Source organism: Trachypithecus francoisi, unplaced genomic scaffold, assembly GCF_009764315.1.
Source record: "Trachypithecus francoisi isolate TF-2019V2 unplaced genomic scaffold, Tfra_2.0 Lachesis_group17, whole genome shotgun sequence".
Classification (NCBI taxonomy): Eukaryota; Metazoa; Chordata; class Mammalia; order Primates; family Cercopithecidae; genus Trachypithecus; species Trachypithecus francoisi.
In genome coordinates, this window is record NW_022681462.1 from 75,620,802 (window position 1) to 75,638,807 (window position 18,006).

Sequence of the window (18,006 nt, forward strand, 5' to 3'; positions counted from 1 at the left end):
TGAACCCAGGAGGCAGAGACTGCAGTGAGTCAAGATTGTACCACTGCACTCCAGCCTGGACGACAGAGTGAGACCCTATCTCAAAAAAAAAAAAAAAGAAAAGAAAAGAAATGCGAATTAAGCACCATTCAAACCACACATCAGTGCTCAGGAGATATTTATGGCTTTGGCTGTTTGGTGGATTTCTAATCTATACTATAGGGCCATAGAAGCCAGAAACTGATTCATACATAAGAGAGGGAATGAGATGTTTCATAAATACATTTCTAGATAACTGAAGCTTATCTCTTTAAGTGCTACAGTCATTTGGGGTTTGGGGTTTTTTACCCCCGTTTTGGATGAAAACCTCTGTAGAACATAAATTATAAATTCCCTTCATAGACATAAGATACAAAACATCTTTTAACCTTTCAATTATAATTAGGATCAGCATTATGAATTAAAATTACTCTAATGAAGTATATATAGTGACTCACTAACCCGATATGCAAAGAGTTAATTATTGTGGTTTTCACATTATGCTTGATTTTGCACTTCTTTTCCCACTGCCCCCTCATCAAATTATTAAGACATATCTCTAATAATTCTATTCCACATTTACTTGCTACACCTAATTCTTTTTTTCTTTTTTTGAAATGGAATCTTACTCTGTTGCCCAGGCTGGTGTGCAACGGCACAATCTTGGCTCACTGCTACCTCTGCCTCCTGAGTTCAAGCGATTCTCCTGCCTCAGCGTCCTCAGGCTGAGCCTCCTCAGCCGTGCGCCACCACACCTGGCTAATTTTTGTATTTTTAGTAGAGACGGGGTTTCACCATGTTGGTCAGGCTGGTCTCGAACTCTTGACCTTGTGATCCGCCTGCCTTGGCCTCCCAAAGTGCTGGGATTACAGGTGTGAGCCACTGTGCCTGGCCTACTTGCTACACCTAATTCTGAGAAACCAGGTAACACTAGGTCTGTTTTGCTGCAGAAGCTCTGGATGCACTTTGGTGATTTTGAACATAGCTATCAATCACTCAGCTTTTTCCAGGTTGAGTGGTTGATAGCTACGTTCAAAATCACCAAAGTGGCCGGATAAATCAAAGTTCTTACTTTGATTTAAACCATACTTCTTTTGTAGATATCTCATACTAGCCAGACCCTCTATATAGGAGCTCAAAAATTCCTGAGGAACTCAAACTTCAAGCTCTAATGATGGCACACTGGCACAGATCAATAATATTATCTCACAATGGATAATAATCACCATGAAGCAATGCTGTGCCAGGCACTTTAATAAAGTATTTGTAATTTAAAGCCACCCCTGGGAGCAAACCACTCCTGGGAGCCATTCTTAAGTATAGTATCAAAACTTACCTGCAAGCTGGGAATGGTGGCTCACACCTGTAAACCCAGCACTTTGGGAGGCTGAGGCAGGTGGATCACTTGAGGTCAGGAGTTCAAGACCAGCCTGGCCAACATGGTGAAACCCCATCTCTACTAAAATTACAAAAATTAGCCGAGTGTGGTAACGCACGCCTGTAATCCCAGCTACTGGGGGGCTGAAGCAGAAGAATTGCTTGAACCCATGGGGCAGAGGTTGCAGTGAGCTGAGATCATGCCACTGCACTCCAGCCTGGGTGACAGAGCAAGACTCTGTCTCAAAAAATTAATTAGTTAATTTAATTAAAAACTTACCTGAAATAAAATTAAACAGATTTCCAGAGTTGCTGTTTTGCCATTAAAGATCTTTATGTACAGCGCTCACATCTATAATCCTAGCACTTTGGGAGGCTGAGGCAGGCAGACGACTTGAGCCCAGGAGTTTTAGACCACCCTGGGCTACATGGCAAAACTCCATCTCTACAAAAAAATTAGCTGGGCATGGTGGCATGCGACTGTAGTCTCTGCTACTTGGGAGGCTGAGGTGGGAAGATCACCTGAGCCTGAGTAGGTTGAGACCTGTAGGTACAGGTCTAGCCACAGTACAACGGCCTGGGTGACTGAGTGAGATACCATCTCAAAAAAAAAAAAATCTTTATGTAACTGAGGTGATACAATCAACTAAACAACTGGTGCAGCTGTCTGTACTTTCATTAAAAGCACAGCCAACACGGCTCCATAAAATGGAGTGTGTATGAAGAGGAGTTTGACAATGGAACTTCTGGAAATACGTGAAAATCTGATCAATGAACAAGCATTCTTAGTAGTTTTGTGCAAACCATAAAGTCATGTTTCTTTCCTACCTACTATTAGTTCCAGTTTATAAAGACCTGCTTATAAAAAATAAATAACACAATAATAATTACATACAACATTTTCAACAAGCATACCTCACTGAATTGCTGGAACAAAACAGATGACAAAAAATCCTGAGGATGTAAGTCAACAGGAGGCCCCGTCCAGTTGCTCTGAACAAAAAGTTGCAAACTGCTCACACCAAGTAGAAATATCAACTGCTGTCTGCATATAAGAATGGTTAAAGAAATAAATATGAACTACTATCACTGTATAATCTCAAACACACTATTCCATTTCAGTTTTATTAAGAAAATAATATCTATCAACATTTATTGAGACTACCCTTGAGTATTACCAAAAAAAAAAAATTTCTAAAACTTACAACAATTTAGGTTAGCTAGGCACAGTGGCTCACGCCTGTAATTCCAGTATTTTGGAAGGCTACGGTGGGAGGATTGTTTGAACCCAGGAGTTCAAAACAAGCCTGAGCAACATAGTGAGACCCCGTCTCTACAAAAAATTAAGAAGTTAGTCAGGTATGGTGGTACATCCCAGCTACTCAAGAGGCTGATGCATGAGGATTGCTTGCAGTCCAGGAGTTCGAGGCTGTGGTAAGCTTTGATTATAGCACTGTACTCCAGCCTGGATGACAAAGCAAGATCCTGTCTCTCTCTTTTTTTTTTTTTTTTTTTTTTTTTTTTTGAGACGGAGTCTTGCTCTGCCACCCAGGCTGGAGTGCAGTGGCCGGATCTCAGCTCACTGCAAGCTCCGCCTCCCGGGTTCACGCCATTCTCCTGTCTCAGCCTTCCGAGTAGCTGGGACTACAGGCGCCCGCCTCGTCGCCCGGCTAGTTTTTTTGTATTTTTTAGTAGAGACGGGGTTTCACCGTATTAGCCAGGATGGTCTCGATCTCCTGACCTCGTGATCCGCCCATCTCGGCCTCCCAAAGTGCTGGGATTACAGGCTTGAGCCACCGCGCCCGGCCCTGTCTCTCTTAAAAAGAAAAAATTTTGAGGCCTGGCGCAGTGGCTCAAGTCTGTCATCCCAGCACTTTGGGAGGCCAAGGCGGGCGGATCACGAGGTCAGGAGATCGAGACCATCCTGGTGAACACAGTGAAACCCCATCTCTACTAAAAATACAAAAAACTAGCCGGGCGAGGTGGTGGCGCCTGTAGTCCCAGCTACTCGGGAGGCTGAGGCAGGAGAATGGCGTGAACCCAGGAGGCAGAGCTTGCAGTGGGCTGAGATCTGGCCACTGCACGCCAGCCTGGGCAGCAGAGCGAGACTCCGTCTCAAAAAAAAAAAAAAGAAAAAAATTTTGGTCTACAAAATCCAATATTATAGCCATGAGCCACACATGGTTTAAATTTACATTAGTTAACATTAATAAAATTTACAATTCAGTTCCTTAGTCACACTTTCCATATTTCAAGTGCTCATAGTTTATAGTGTGGCTAGTGGCTACCATCTGGGCAATGAAGATAGAGAGCACTTCTATCTCCACAGAAAATTATCCTGAACAGTGTTGGTTTAGGTTCTGATCAGACATCTGTAAGTTTTTCTTGCATTCCCTTTAACAGCTCTGACATTGCAAGATGTATAGAAAACTGACTTTATACAAAAGAAAAGTGATGATATAAAGTTGTTGCTAACCTTTTACCGATCCCATACCACCAAATGCTACAACAACAACAACAACAAAACATAGACATTTTAGTGAAACCTCTATTTTTCAGTCTTGCTGTGACATGAGACAGGGATAGGCAAACTTTTTCTAAAGGGACAGCTAGGAAACATTTTAGACTTTGCATATCACGTTTGTTTTTTTCCAACCCTTTAAAAATGTAAAAACCATTAATTCTTAGCCACTTAGTTAGCCTGCCAGCCATAATGTGCCAAACCCTTAATTAGGACCTAAATAGGTACAGATTCAACTCTAGCAAATAACAGCGGGGGAATCCTGGAGTTTCATTCTGAAGAGAAAGTATTAGGAGCCACTTTTTCCCCCACAACCCCTAGGCCTTTCCTTAAAAGGAAGATTCTTTGAGAAAAAGAAAAAAAAAAAAAATCAAACATACAAGCCTATGGTAGCAAAAATACAAAACTCCGGATGCAATGCAAAGAATAAGCAGCATTAGAGAAAAAAGATAACAAGAGAGCTGGTTTGCAATCAGAAGTTTGGAAATTTGGAGAAAACAGCCTTAATAAACTGTCTTAATCAAAAAACAAAATCCATAAGGTGAACTGAGAATACACTTTAACTTTCAAATGTCTGAAAATGAGTCAACTGAAATGGCTCTTTTTAGCTTTATGTGACAAGATAGAAATCTGATCTATCAGTGAAACGCATTTGGGTGAATGTGTTGTTTTAATGGGGACCACAAGGCTAGCTGCTATGAGAATGCACACGTATCACAAAGCAATAAGAATCTGGCTGGGCAGAGTGACTCATGCCTATAATCCCCACACTTAGTGAGGCAGAGGTGAGAGGATGCTTAAGCCTGGGAGTTCGAGACCAGCTTGAGCAACATATCAAGACACCATCTCCACAAAAAGGAACTAAAGAAAAAAAAAAAAAAAAGAACGACACTGAAGGAACATAACTACTAGTAAACTAAGAAAATGAAATGGAGGCTGGGCGAAGTGGCTCACGCCTGTAATCCCAGTACTTTGGGAGGCTGAGGTAGGCAGATCACCTGACGTCAGGAGTTCAAGACCAGCCTGGCCAACATGGTAAAACCCCATCTCTACTAAACATACAAAAAGAATTAGCCAGGTGTGACGCAGGCCTGTAATCCCAGCTACATGGGAACCTGAGGGAAGAGAATCACTTGAACTTGGGAGGCAGAGGTTGCAGTGAGCCGAGATCACACCTCTGCACTCCAGCCTGGGCAACAGAGTGATACTCCATCCAAAAAAAAAAAAAGAAAAGAAAATGAATAATATTAATTTTCAAAATAAAATTAAAAGCTTGTAGTAGCATTCTTTTGCAAACTCCTTATGAATATGGGTTATGCTTTATTCATCTTCAGAACCTCCACATCTACTATAATAGTTTGTTTTAGAACCAAATGAAGCTATTTCCTAGAAAAAATGGTAAAATAAAATTGCATGTATTTATAAGATAATTAAAGCGTGACATGGTTGCCACAGATAGTAGACGAAAGACAGAGGTATCAAATTTATAACAGTGAAATATAAGCCACTGAAAAGCTTAGGTTTCCCTGCTGTACTTGACCCTATAAAATTACACAAACTTTAATGGAAGAAGGTAAACCAACGGCTTCATAACAAAAACATTAGTTCACTGAGTTCTATAAAGATAATAATCTAAAACACAAATAGTTACAAATTAGCACCCAGCTATGCAGAAATAACAAGATTGAAAGTATGTTTTTTGGTATTTTTTTTTGAGACAGAGTCTCGCTCTGTTGCCCAGGCTAGAGTGCAATGGCACGATTATCAGCTCACTGCAACCTCCGCCTCCCAGGTTTAAGCGATTCTTTGGCCTCAGCCTCCCTAGCAGCTGGGATCACAGGCGCACGCCACCATGCCCAACTAATTTTTGTATTTTTGTACAGACGGGGTTTCACCATGTTGGCCAGGCTGTTCTTAAACTCCTGACCTCATGTGATCTACCCACCTCGGCCTCCCAAAGTTGTGGGATTTCAGGCATGAGGCACCGCACCCAGCCTGAAAGTATGTTTTTAAGTTAAAAGGAAATAAGGTCTAAAGTTTTGCTGGTGGGTAAAGCCAACAAGACCTAACCATTTGGGAGCTCATGGGAGTCGGTTAGCAGTTAATACCCAAATATGTGTCAGTCTCATATATGAAACCATTTTATCCTGCACCACTTTAGTTTTTCATTCTGGACAAGAGTTTTTACACAGATTACTTGGTACATCATGAGTCTTGAGTAAATGTAAGGCAAGGTTTCTCAACTGCTAAAATCAGTGCCTTACCCTGTCAAGGTGCTATTAAATGTATTCAGTCTGTTCCTCTATAAAAATTTCAAATAAAATTCTACCTTTCCATTGTGTCCAAATCTGTTGAGTAATCCAGGAATGTTACTACCTGCTTCTCCAGGTAGCTATCAATCTTTTCCTCAGCGGTTGTTGCTGAATTAAAAATATTTTGAGTCACTGAATTTAAGAATATGGCTTCATAGTTCCCTTCCAGCAGCAATTGTAGGAAAGATCCACTCTCTGTAACATAAAAAATTAGTGCAGTAATCCGAAAAAATTTTGTTTCATACCGTAAAGGACAACATTATTAGGTAAATCTACCATTTCAGTGTGCAAAAACAATCTATAGACTTAAAATGCTTACTGTATGTCAATCACAAGGCACTCAGTAAATCCCCATCATTCTACAAAACATTTTCTCTCCTAGAATTAGCAGCTCACTCATACTGACTATGAGCCCCAAAGTGGAAGTCAGCCCCAGAAATAATATTGCTCATTAATAGGTATTTACTCTTTTGCTGGGAAATTCACAAAGATTCCTACTGACAACAGAAAAGTTTCCTTAGTCAAGGTTCTAAGACTTTTCACAATCTGGCTCCTTCTACCTCCATTATTTTCTCTTCATGAAAAGTCACTCCAAGAACGCTGGTTTACTCATTATTTCCCTAATGTCCCATGCATATTCCTGACTCCACACTTTGCACTTGTGATTTTGCCTGAACTCTTCTCCACTTACTAGTCTTTCCCTTTAATCTAAAATCAGCTCAAGTCTGACTTCTTCTAGGAAACTTTTCCAGACCACCAAACTTCAAACTTCCTGTCACTTGAAAGCACCTGTGTCACACGAGTGCCCCCACACACACATTAACACAAAGTACTTTACACACTACACTATTCGTTATTACTCTTCTGGGTCCAGCCTAAATCCCACAACCAGACGTGCCAGTAAACGTGCCTTTTAACTCTTTTATCTCTCTGGTAAATATTCATTGCTCACAAGAATTAATCCTTGCTGCTTAGGCTGTTGCGTGGTGGCTCATGGCTGTTATCCCAGCACTTTGGGAGGCCGAGGCAGGTGGATCACCTGAGGTTGGGAGTTCCAGACCAGCCTGACCAACAGGGTGAAAGCCATCTCTACTAAAAATACAAACTTAGGCCGGGCGCGGTGGCTCAAGCCTGTAATCCCAGCACTTTGGGAGGCCGAGACGGGCGGATCACGAGGTCAGGAGATCGAGACCATCCTGGCTAACATGGTGAAACCTCGTCTCTACTAAAAAAATACACAAAATTAGCCGGGCGAGATGGCGGGCGCCTGTAGTCCCAGCTACTCGGGAGGCTGAGGCGAGAGAATGGCGTAAACCCGGGAGGCGGAGCTTGCAGTGAGCTGAGATCCGGCCACTGCACTCCAGCCTGGGCGACAGAGCGAGACTCCGTCTCAAAAAAAAAAAAAAAAAAAAATACAAACTTAGCCGGGCATGGTGGTGCATGCCTGTAGTCCTAGCGACTTGGGAGGCTGAGGCAGGAGAATCGCTTGAACCACGGAGGCAGAGGTTGCAGTGAGCCGAGATGGCACCACTGCACTCTACCCAGAGCAAGAAGAAGGAGACTCCATCTCAGAAAAAAAAAAAAAAACGTTGCTGCCTCCTTTTAGCTTCTCTGCTTACCAACTGTGTGACCTTAAACAAATTACTTGGCCGGGCGCGGTGGCTCAAGCCTGTAATCCCAGCACTTTGGGAGGCCGAGACGGGCGGATCACGAGGTCAGGAGATCGAGACCGTCCTGGCTAACATGGTGAAACCCCGTCTCTACTAAAAAATACAAAAAAATAGCCGGGCGAGGTGGCGGGCGCCTGTAGTCCCAGCTACTCGGGAGGCTGAGACAGGAGAATGGCGTAAACCCGGGAGGTGGAGCTTGCAGTGAGCTGAGATCTGGCCACTGCACTCCAGCCTGGGCGACAGAGCGAGACTCCGTCTCAAAAAACAAAAACAAAAACAAACAAACAACAAAAAAAAAACCAAATTACTTAACCAGACCCGGGCGCGGTGGCTCAGGCCTGTAATCCCTGCACTTTGGGAGGCTGAGGTGGGCTAATCATCTAAGGTCAGGAGTTCGAGACCAGCTAGGCCAATGTGGTGAAACCTCGACTCTACTAAAAATACAAAATTAGCCGGGCGTGGTGGCGAGCGCCGTAATCCCAGCTACTCTGGTGTCTGAGGCAGGAGAATCACTTGAACCCGGGAGGCAGAGGTTGCAGCGAGCTGAGATCGCGCCACTGCACTCCAGCCAGGGCAAAAAAATAAAAACTCTGTCTCAAAAAATAAATAAATAATAATAAATAGATAATAAATAAATACATGAATAGATAAAAATAAAATAAAATTACTTAACCAAACTGTATTTACAGGTCTTCACCGCAAGTGGGATTAAAATGGTATCTGCCTTAAGTATCTACTATAAGCATTAAATGACTGAGTACATGTTAAGGGCTTAGAAAAATAACTGGCATTGCCATTGTTATTATCACTGAACCTGGGCGGTAAGAAGCTTTGGGCAGAGCGTGAGGTCCACGCCCATGATGTCAAAGACTCAACGACTCAAAGCCTCAAAGAATGAGCTAGATTTTGTTCGCAAAAAACGAAGGGAGGGATGAGAATCAGTCGCTGCCATCCCTTTTCCTCACAGTTCCCACGATAGCCTAAGACCCTGGTAGGTAACCTCTCACCTGAACCGACGAACCCCTCCTGTTTCCATTGCTGCCGCTCTGCCTCAGTGGGGAATCCCCTCAGAATTGCCAGCTCCGGGGTCCACATCACCCCAGACACAGCGGCAGCCAAAATAGGCTCCCACGAGGGCCACACGGGAGTCAACAAAAGAAAGTGAAAAGTGGAGAGTCCTAAGACGCTGAAATCTAGTGGCGACAGTTACAGTAAATACACCCGCGGCCCTAGATCTCCATGTGCGGATACCACCACAATGAGGCGGCCATAACAGCAGCGCGGGGCACCTTGGGAAAAACACGCAAGCTCTCTGGTCCGGCTTCCGCCTAGGAGACGAACCCGAGCTTGGGTACGGAGCCTGTAGCGTGGGTATGCCCCACCCCGGGGCGGGCAATAGGAGGAGTTGAGGGCGCGGTCGCGCTCAGCCCCGCCCCCAATGGGACCGCTTCCAAGAACCGTGAACGTGGAAGTGAGTATGCCTCCCACCGAGGGCTAGGATTCAAATGCAACTCAAAACGGACATCTTAGCCAAAGCAGTTTGATTGGAAGGGCTAGAGTTGTGATTCTGAAACCATTTGGGGTCTGAACGCTCTTGACAACCCGATGAAAACCTCAGTCCTTCGCGCAGAGTGCAGGTGGGCTCTTGCTCTCACGGTTAGAGTACCCTCTCAGGGAATCACAGACCCTCTGACGTGGAGTCGGTGAAGCCCAGGTTGGAACCCCGTCAGCATAGCATGGGTCTTTGGGTGAATGAGCGTGTACGGAAAGGATCTGGTTTTGACACTGCCACTACATGAATCATGGCCTGGTGGGAGATCTGCCCCTGCCGCTGTTGCAGGGAAATTTTTGGAACAGTGTCTGAACGCTGCAGAAGAGTGATCCCAGGGGTGATCACAAAGAAATTGCAAGGGGACAAACCAGCCTCCCCTGCGTGCTTGCTTACGAGGACAGAGCTGGTACCTTATTTGTACTTCTTTCAATCTTCCTAGCAACATTCCTAAGAAACAGCTAGAGGGTGGGCGCGGTAGCTCACGCCTGTAATCTCAGCACTTTGGAAGGATGAAGCGGGTGGATCCCGTGAGGTCAGGAGTTCGAGACCAGCCTGGCCAACATGGTAAAACCCCGTATCTACCAAAAATACAAAAATTAGCCAGATGTGGTGGCGCACCCTGTAATCCCAGCTACTCGGAGGGCGAGGCGGGAGAATGGCTTGAACCCGGGAGGCGAAGATTTCAGTGAGCTGAGATGGTGCCACTGCACTCCAGCCTGGGCAATGGGAAGGAGGGAGGGAGGGAGGGAGGGAGGGAGGAAGGAGGAAGGGAGGGAGGGAGGGAGGGAGGGAGGGAAGGAAGGAAGGAAGGAAGGAAGGAAGGAAGGAAGGAAGGAAGGAAAAAAATAAAAATAAAAATAAAGAGCCACTCCAGAATGTGGAGGGAGAGGAACTCAGCTCAGCTCAGTCACTGCCAGCAGATACCAAAGGAAGCCAGACCTGACTGTGATTGGAGAAGAGCGGATGCCCTAAAATGTCCTCCCATTGAGAAGTAATTAAAAACTATTTTTCTAGAAAATGATACTTGAGGCCGGGCGTGGTGGCTCACGCCTGTAATCCCAGCACTTTGGGAGGCCGAGACGGGCGGATCACAAGGTCAGGAGATCGAGACCATGGTGAAACCCCGTCTCTACTAAAAAAAATACACAAAATTAGCCGGGCGCGGTGGCGGGCGCCTGTAGTCCCAGCTACTCAGGAGGCTGAGGCAGGAGAATGGCGTGAGCCCGGGAGGCGGAGCTTGCAGTGAGCCTAGATCGTGCCACTGCACTCCAGCCTGGGCGACAGAGCGAGACTCCGTCTCAAAAAAAAAAAAAAAAAGAAAATGATACTTGACCAGAATGTCTGTTCATTTCCTTAAGTACAAAAGCCAGCACTGTCTGAACTGATTTGATCATTGTTAAAGATGAATGTCTGTAGAAACACACTGGCCGCTCTGCCAAAGTTCCTCATCTGTATGTAGCACCCCATTGATCCACATAGTAAACTTGCAACTTTCACTTAAATTCAAGGTTGGTTTGTTTTAAATATGGTATGCTAGACCATGATGGTGACTGAAGTCTGCCTCATCTCCCTTCAAGCAAAGTGAATTCCAGTAATAAAGTAGAGGGGGAATATGATCTCAATTAAAAATATGTACATAGTGAGTGGAAATTGAACAGGCAATGAGATATCTACTGTAGGATTCAGTATAGAATGCCTCGGCTGACGAGTCTGTTGGAAACAGAGGAGTCTGTATGTCACTATCTGAAAGTCTTTTTTTCTTGGGCTGGTCAGATTTCTCCAAAAGACTCTTTAAATCTCCTATCTGGAAGGTGAGGCTCTGGCTGCCACAGTTCCAGAACCCAATGGAGACAGAAAGCCAGAAGTCTCCAAATTCAAGACCAAGAATGAGTTAAGTAAGAGATACTTTTAACATAGTTTAGCACTATCCTTGGCTTATTTTATGCCTCTAATCCATGTTGTTTCCTTTCTCGTCTCTTATGTCAAATAGTTCCCAACCTATTACAAAATTTCATCTTCTCTAAACTAGTGATTCTAGCTAAATGTTTATAGTAACATTTGGTCTACAGTAAAAAATAAATAAAATTATAACACCTCTATTTCAAAATACTGGGTGATAAGGAAACAAGGTTTTGCATCATTTCTTCGAGAAAAAATAGGAAGGAGGGTGGGTGGAGATGTAAATTCAACAATTATTGCAAAAGGCTAGGAGATTGGAGAAAATAATGGCGCCATGGGAGCATCAGAGGGGTCAAGGAGGACCCAGATCTGTTTGGTTGCACTGACTAGAAGGAAGCACAGGGCAAGGACTGGCTCACTCTCTGAGGGAAAGCAGTGGTTGCGGGGCCATTGTTCCAAGGGACACAGGGTTTGGAAAGAGCAGGGGATCAGCAGTGTCAGGAGAAGAAAGAATTGTTATGTCAGGAGAAGGCTTCTGGAGAATATTGGTCTTGGGAGACCAGATTTTAAGCTTCATACAACAATTTTATAAAAAGCATTACTCAGGTATAATTGGCAAAAAGTGCACATATTTTAACTGTACGATTTGTTAGGTTTTAATATATGTATGTACTCATGAACCATCAGCACAATCAAGAAGGCGAACATACCCATCAGTCCTCCAGGTTTCCTGGTTCCTCTTGATAATCCCGCCCTCTTGCCGTCCCCATTCTCCACACCCCAAGCAACCACTGATCTGCTGTCACTATTGATGAGTTTGCATGTTCTAGATTTATATAATGGAATCATACAGCATATACTTTTTTCTGGCTTCTTTCACTTAGCATAATTATTTTGATATTCATATACAGTATATATCAACGTTCATTTAAAAAATATAACTGAAGAGTATGCATTGCATGAATATATCACAATGTGTTTATTTATTCATCTGTGGATGGATGTTGAAGTTGTTTCCAGGTTTGGCTACTTCAAATAAAGTTGCCACAAACATCTGCAAACACTGTTAAAATTATTATTAAATGTGAGCTCTGTTAATGAATATGAAAGGAGATGGAAGGGTCATGAAATGCTGTTCGCAATCCTGACTTCCTTATGCTTGAGCTAATGACAGATCCAGCCTCCCTTTCACCACTTAAAAAGATAGGAGACAGAATTAGTTCAAACACATGGCTGGGTGCAGTGGCTCACTTCTGTAATCCCAGCACTTTGTGAGGCCAAGGCAAGCGGATCACCTGAGGTCAGAAGTTCGAGACCAGCCTGGCCAAGATGGTGAAACCCTGTCTCTACTAAAAATACAAAAATTAGCTTCACGTGATGGCACACACCTGTAGTCCCAGCTACTAGGGAGGCTGAGGTGGGAGGATCGCTTGAACCCAGGAGGTGGAGGTTACAGTGAGCTGAGATCGCACCACTGCACTCCAGTCTGGGCGACAAAGCAAGACCCAGCTGGGTGTGGTGGTGGTGCACACCCATAATCCCAGCTACTAGGGAAGCTTAGGCATGATAATCGCTTGAACCCGGGAAGCAGGGGTTGCAGTGAGCTGAAATCATGCCACTGCACTCCAGCCTGGGTGACAGAGCCCAGACTCTGTCTCAGAAAAAAAAAAAAAAAGGTTTTACGTCTTAAGTCCCATAGGTGCTAATAGATACTAACAGAAGAGGAGAACTATTGTTTGAGTATACTGAGGGCCAGGTACGGTGGCTCACGCCTGTAATCCCAGCACTTCGGGAGGCCAAGGCGGGCGGATCACGAGGTCAGGAAATCGAGACCGTCCTGGCTAACATGGTGAAATCCCATCTCTATTAAAAATACAAATTAGCCGGGCATGGTGACGGGCGCATGCAGTTCCAGCTACTCGGGAGGCTGAGGCAGGAGAATGGCGTGAACCCGAGAGGCGGAGCTTGCAGTGAGCCGGGAATATCGCGCCACTGCACTCCAGCCTGGGCTACAGAGTGAGACTCTCTCTAAAAAAAAAAAAAAGAAAAGAAAAATAGAAGATGGGGTGAGGTGGGGGTCGCCTGCTAGAAGCAAGGGCAGACTGATTGAAGGGAGGGGATAGATGGTATGCTTCCGTGTCTCCAGAGTGTGATGCTTTTTCCCTAGCAGTTGGCAAATTGAGACCAACTGATAATGAGATTAAGCTATCAAGTACTAAACATAGGATCTAGGACACAGATACCAAAACATGTTAGCAATTATTAGCTAAGTATTAGGGGTTCCTCCTTTGAGGCAGACGAGGGTATAGTTTTCTCATTGTGAAATCAGAAGCCAGATGACTGAAGAGTATAAGCTTTTCCTAGAGCTGCATGAAGTCTTCTCAGGGATCTGTCCTTCCTTGACTCACAATCCAAGGTGATCGCTTCGGCTCAGAGACTGAAATTGGTGATAACTGGAAGACTCCCAAAATACTATTGAAATGATGAATATATTTATTTCTTTCATTAGACTGACAGCTTCCTGGGGGTAGGGTCAGACTCTTAATAAGACATTTTATCCCAAGAATCCAGCACATTGCAGAGCAGGTACAAGTGCTCAGAACAAGTTAAGGCGTTATCTTTCCTTGGTAAAGAGGCATTTACAAATCACACCTAAGGGTAGGGAGCTTCAGGCCTTTCTGAGCTCTCCCTTGCTAAACTTCTTTGGGAGATTAACTTGGCTCTTTGGGTCAAAGGAAGTATTTGCCTTGCTTCAGGAAGTAACTGCTACCTCTAGGGTATGGAGACTACTGGGGGAAGATTTTTTTTTTTTTTTTTTTAAACCAAGACTACCATATGAGTGATTTGGGCTTGAAAAATATTTTTTTCATTTGTGAATTTATTTTTTTTATTTTTATTTTATTTTTTTTTTTTTTGAGGCGGAGTCTCGCTCTGTCGCCCAGGCTGGAGTGCAGTGGCGCAATCTCGGCTCACTGCAAGCTCCGCCTCCCGGGTTCACGCCATTCTCCTGCCTCAGCCTCCCAAGTAGCTGGGACTACAGGCGCCCGCCACCTCGCCCGGCTAGTTTTTTGTATTTTTAGTAGAGACGGGGTTTCACCATGTTAGCCAGGATGGTCTCGATCTCCTGACCTCGTGATCCGCCCGTCTCGGCTTCCCAAAGTGCTGGGATTACAGGCTTGAGCCACCGCGCCCGGCCTCATTTGTGAATTTATAGCCAAAAAAAAAAAATTCTGACAAAGTCTTATGTAAAGAGACAAAAAAAAAAAAAAAAAAAAAAACCCCAACAGGACAAATATTTGAAAATTGTCCAGGCTTGGGAAATCTCATACTCATCTGGCAAGAAGGGCAATAACAAAAATAGCAGCTCCCAGAAAGGGGGCACAGACAGGTTAAAGGAGCTCTAGCTGGTTCCTCTAAAGATGGGAAAAGCTCCAGAGATGGAAGGCACTCTATGGCTGCATTGCTGACTTTGCAGACAGCAAGGTGAAAAAGGGAATAAACCAAAGAACAAAACCTATAGAAAGGCTGGGGGAAAGCAACAGCAAGGAACAGAAATGGTAGGAGTAAGAACGAGGGAAATGCATGTCTACCTTGTGACCCAGAGCAGTACAGGGAGGTGGGGAGGAGCAGTATCCTGGGGACCCCAGCAGGCAGAAGTGTCTAACCTGAAGCCATAGGTCTCCCAGCGGCCCAGGTCAGCCTGCAGCTGATGTGATTGGACTGGGTATTCCCTCCCTGGAGAAGTGAGGCGTGAATAAACTGAAAACAATTAAAATGGTGGTGGTCTGCAGTCTCTTCCTGCAGAGGAAAACAGCTGGTGCAACCTGAAGAGGGGCACACACGAAGGAAGCAGAGGAAAGCAGACTTTTAGTGGAGCTCATGGGAGCACTACGGGATCACATCCAAGAGCTAAGGGAGAAAGAAGGCCAGAGAATGCCTCTTCTATACAGGAAATGTATAGGCTCACAGGGTTCACGTCAGTCCCTTTAGAGCTTGAAGCATCAGGAGGCTAGAAACTGAGAGAAAGGAGGCCTGGATGGCTGCTAGAAACTGGGCAGAGTTTGAAGAGGAAAGAGAAAGGTTGGAGCTTCCTTTCAACGTGGCTTATATCTTCCATCCACATTTGGACTCTGGCTTGTCACCACCATGCCTGCCTCTGCAGGGTGGGAGATGGGAAGTAGCTCAAGCCTGTTGCAATTCAGTTGCAGCCAAGCCTACAATACCAAAAATCAATTTAGTTAGAAAATATATAGCCTTTTTTTGTCTTTGCATAGGGAATCACTTCAAAAGAATAAAATGTAATTAAAATCAGAAAGCAACAGATCAACAGATGACTTCACAATTTATTATTTTTTTTCTTTTTGAGACGGAGTCTCACTCTATCGCCAGGTTGGAGTGCAGTGGTGCGATCTGGGCTCACTGCAACCTCCGCCTCCTGGGTTCAAGTAAATCTCCTGCCTCAGCCTCCCAAGTAGCTGGGACTACAGGCGCACGCCACCAAGCCCAGCTTTTTTTTTTTTTAGTAGAGATGGGGTTTCACCATGTTGGTCAGGATGGCATCGATCTCTTGACCTTGTGATCCACCCGCCTCAGCCTCCCAAAGTGCTGGGATTATAGGAGTGAGCCATCGCACCTGGCCCCACAATTTAAAACTTCTATGAGAAAAATTAAACAAAAATTAAAAGGCCATCTGGACAAATACATGGAAGTTTGACAAAACTAATAGTCTACTATAAGTAGCTGATACATATTAAAAGACTCTAAGAAAATACACAAAATAGGGAAAAGGTATAAACTGGTAACTGACAAAAGTAGAAATTAGAAATTCAAATGGGTAATAAATATAAACAATGTTGAATGCAGATTAAAACATGTTTGATGATAATGCAAATATCAGATCAAAAAATTATAATCTCCAATGCTGGCCAACACATGGCAACACTAAATGATTTTCCAAGCGTGAATCAGTACCTCTCCGGAAAGTGGTCATTATATGTCAAAACCTTTGACTTAGGCATTCTACTTCTAGGATTTATCGTAAGAAAATAAAGATAAGACCATACTCATCACAGCATTAGTTATAAAGCAGAAACAAAAGCAATTCCAAACTGTCCAACAGTAAGAGATGGGTTAAAAACATCCATTACTCGGCCGGGCGCGGTGGCTCAAGCCTGTAATCCCAGCACTTTGGGAGGCCGAGACGGGCGGATCACGAGGTCAGGAGATCGAGACCATCCTGGCTAACATGGTGAAACCCCGTCTCTACTAAAAAATACAAAAAAAACTAGCCGGGCGACGTGGCGGGCGCCTGTAGTCCCGGCTGCTTGGGAGGCTGAGGCAGGAGAATGGCGTAAACCCGGGAGGCGGAGCTTGCAGTGAGCTGAGACCCGGCCACTGCACTCCAGCCTGGGCGGCAGAGCAAGACTCCGTCTCAAAAAAAAAAAAAAAAAAAAAAAAAATCCATTACTTTTCTTTTTAAGACAGGGTCTTGCTGTTGCCCACAGTGGAGTGCAGTCACGTGATCTAGGCTCACTCCACGTCCTAGACTCAAACAATCCTCCCACCTCAGCCTCCCAAGTAAGCTGGGACCATAGGCATGTGCCACCATGCCCAGCAAATTTTGCTATTTTTGTAGAGACGGGGTTTTGCCATGTTGCCCAGGCTGGTCTCAAACTCCTGATTTCAAGCAATTCTTCCGCCCCGGCCTCCCAAAGTGCTGGGATTATAGGTATGAGCCATCACGCCCAGCCTACAGTCTGACCTTTTACATTTGTCTGACTTTGGAGATTTTTGTCTTAATGCTAGGAAGGTATTTAAGCAGTTTTACTTTTTGTTTTTTTACTTTTAAGATAAAAACTTTAGTTAAAAGTTTCACAAATAGACCAATTCAGTTTACTGATTTTCACATCTCTTCAAGCTCTCCGCATGTGCTCTTGGACCCAGGTCATTTATGTCTGTTAGGCTTTCTCCATCCTTCCCCAAGGACTTCTCCCCTGGCTCCCCAGCCTGAAAACATGCTGAAGTTATTCTCATACCAAAATATATGTATTTCCCAAAGCCCTGTCAACTGTCTCTTAATCTCCACAGTTTATGTGCCCTAGTTTATGACCTATTGCTTGGATGTGAGCAGGCTTTTAACTGATCTCCTTCCTTCCCAACAGCTTGCAGAATAATCTTCCTGAAATAAGTCTAATCAGGTTGCTTCCTTAGAGCTACTTGTGAGTTCTCCTTCACCTACAGGATGTCAAAGCTCCTCAACAGCGCAAGCAAAGGCCTGGGATGAACTGACTCCTCCTCTCTTTCTAAAACCACTGCCTCCCATCCCATTTGACTATCCTCATTTGCCTGTTAAAAATCCTCTAGGCCGGGCGCGGTGGCTCAAGCCTGTAATCCCAGCACTTTGGGAGGCCGAGACGGGTGGATCACGAGGTCAGGAGATCGAGACCATCCTGGTCTACACGGTGAAACCCCGTCTCTACTAAAAAATACAAAAAACTAGCCGGGTGAGGTGGCGGGCGCCTGTAGTCCCAGCTACTCGGGAGGCTGAGGCAGGAGAATGGTGTAAACCCAGGAGGCGGAGCTTGCAGTGAGCCGAGATCGCGCCACTGCACTCCAGCCTGGGTGACAGTCTGCTAGACTCCGTCTCAAAAAAAAAAA

The 18,006-nt window shown here is 44.6% G+C and overlaps 1 protein-coding gene across 1 annotated transcript in view; it reads right to left on the reverse strand.

Annotated features, from left to right (window-relative positions):
- The window catches only part of TTC27 (tetratricopeptide repeat domain 27), a 189,665-nt gene extending 180,397 nt beyond the window's left edge, over nt 1-9,268 (reverse strand). The window contains 3 exon segments of the mRNA XM_033176078.1: nt 2,311-2,440; nt 6,246-6,423; nt 8,906-9,268. Of these exon segments, the coding sequence (XP_033031969.1) occupies nt 2,311-2,440; nt 6,246-6,423; nt 8,906-8,993 (396 nt within the window). The 5' untranslated portion in view covers nt 8,994-9,268.
- Nucleotides 9,269-18,006: the final 8,738 nt, after the last annotated feature.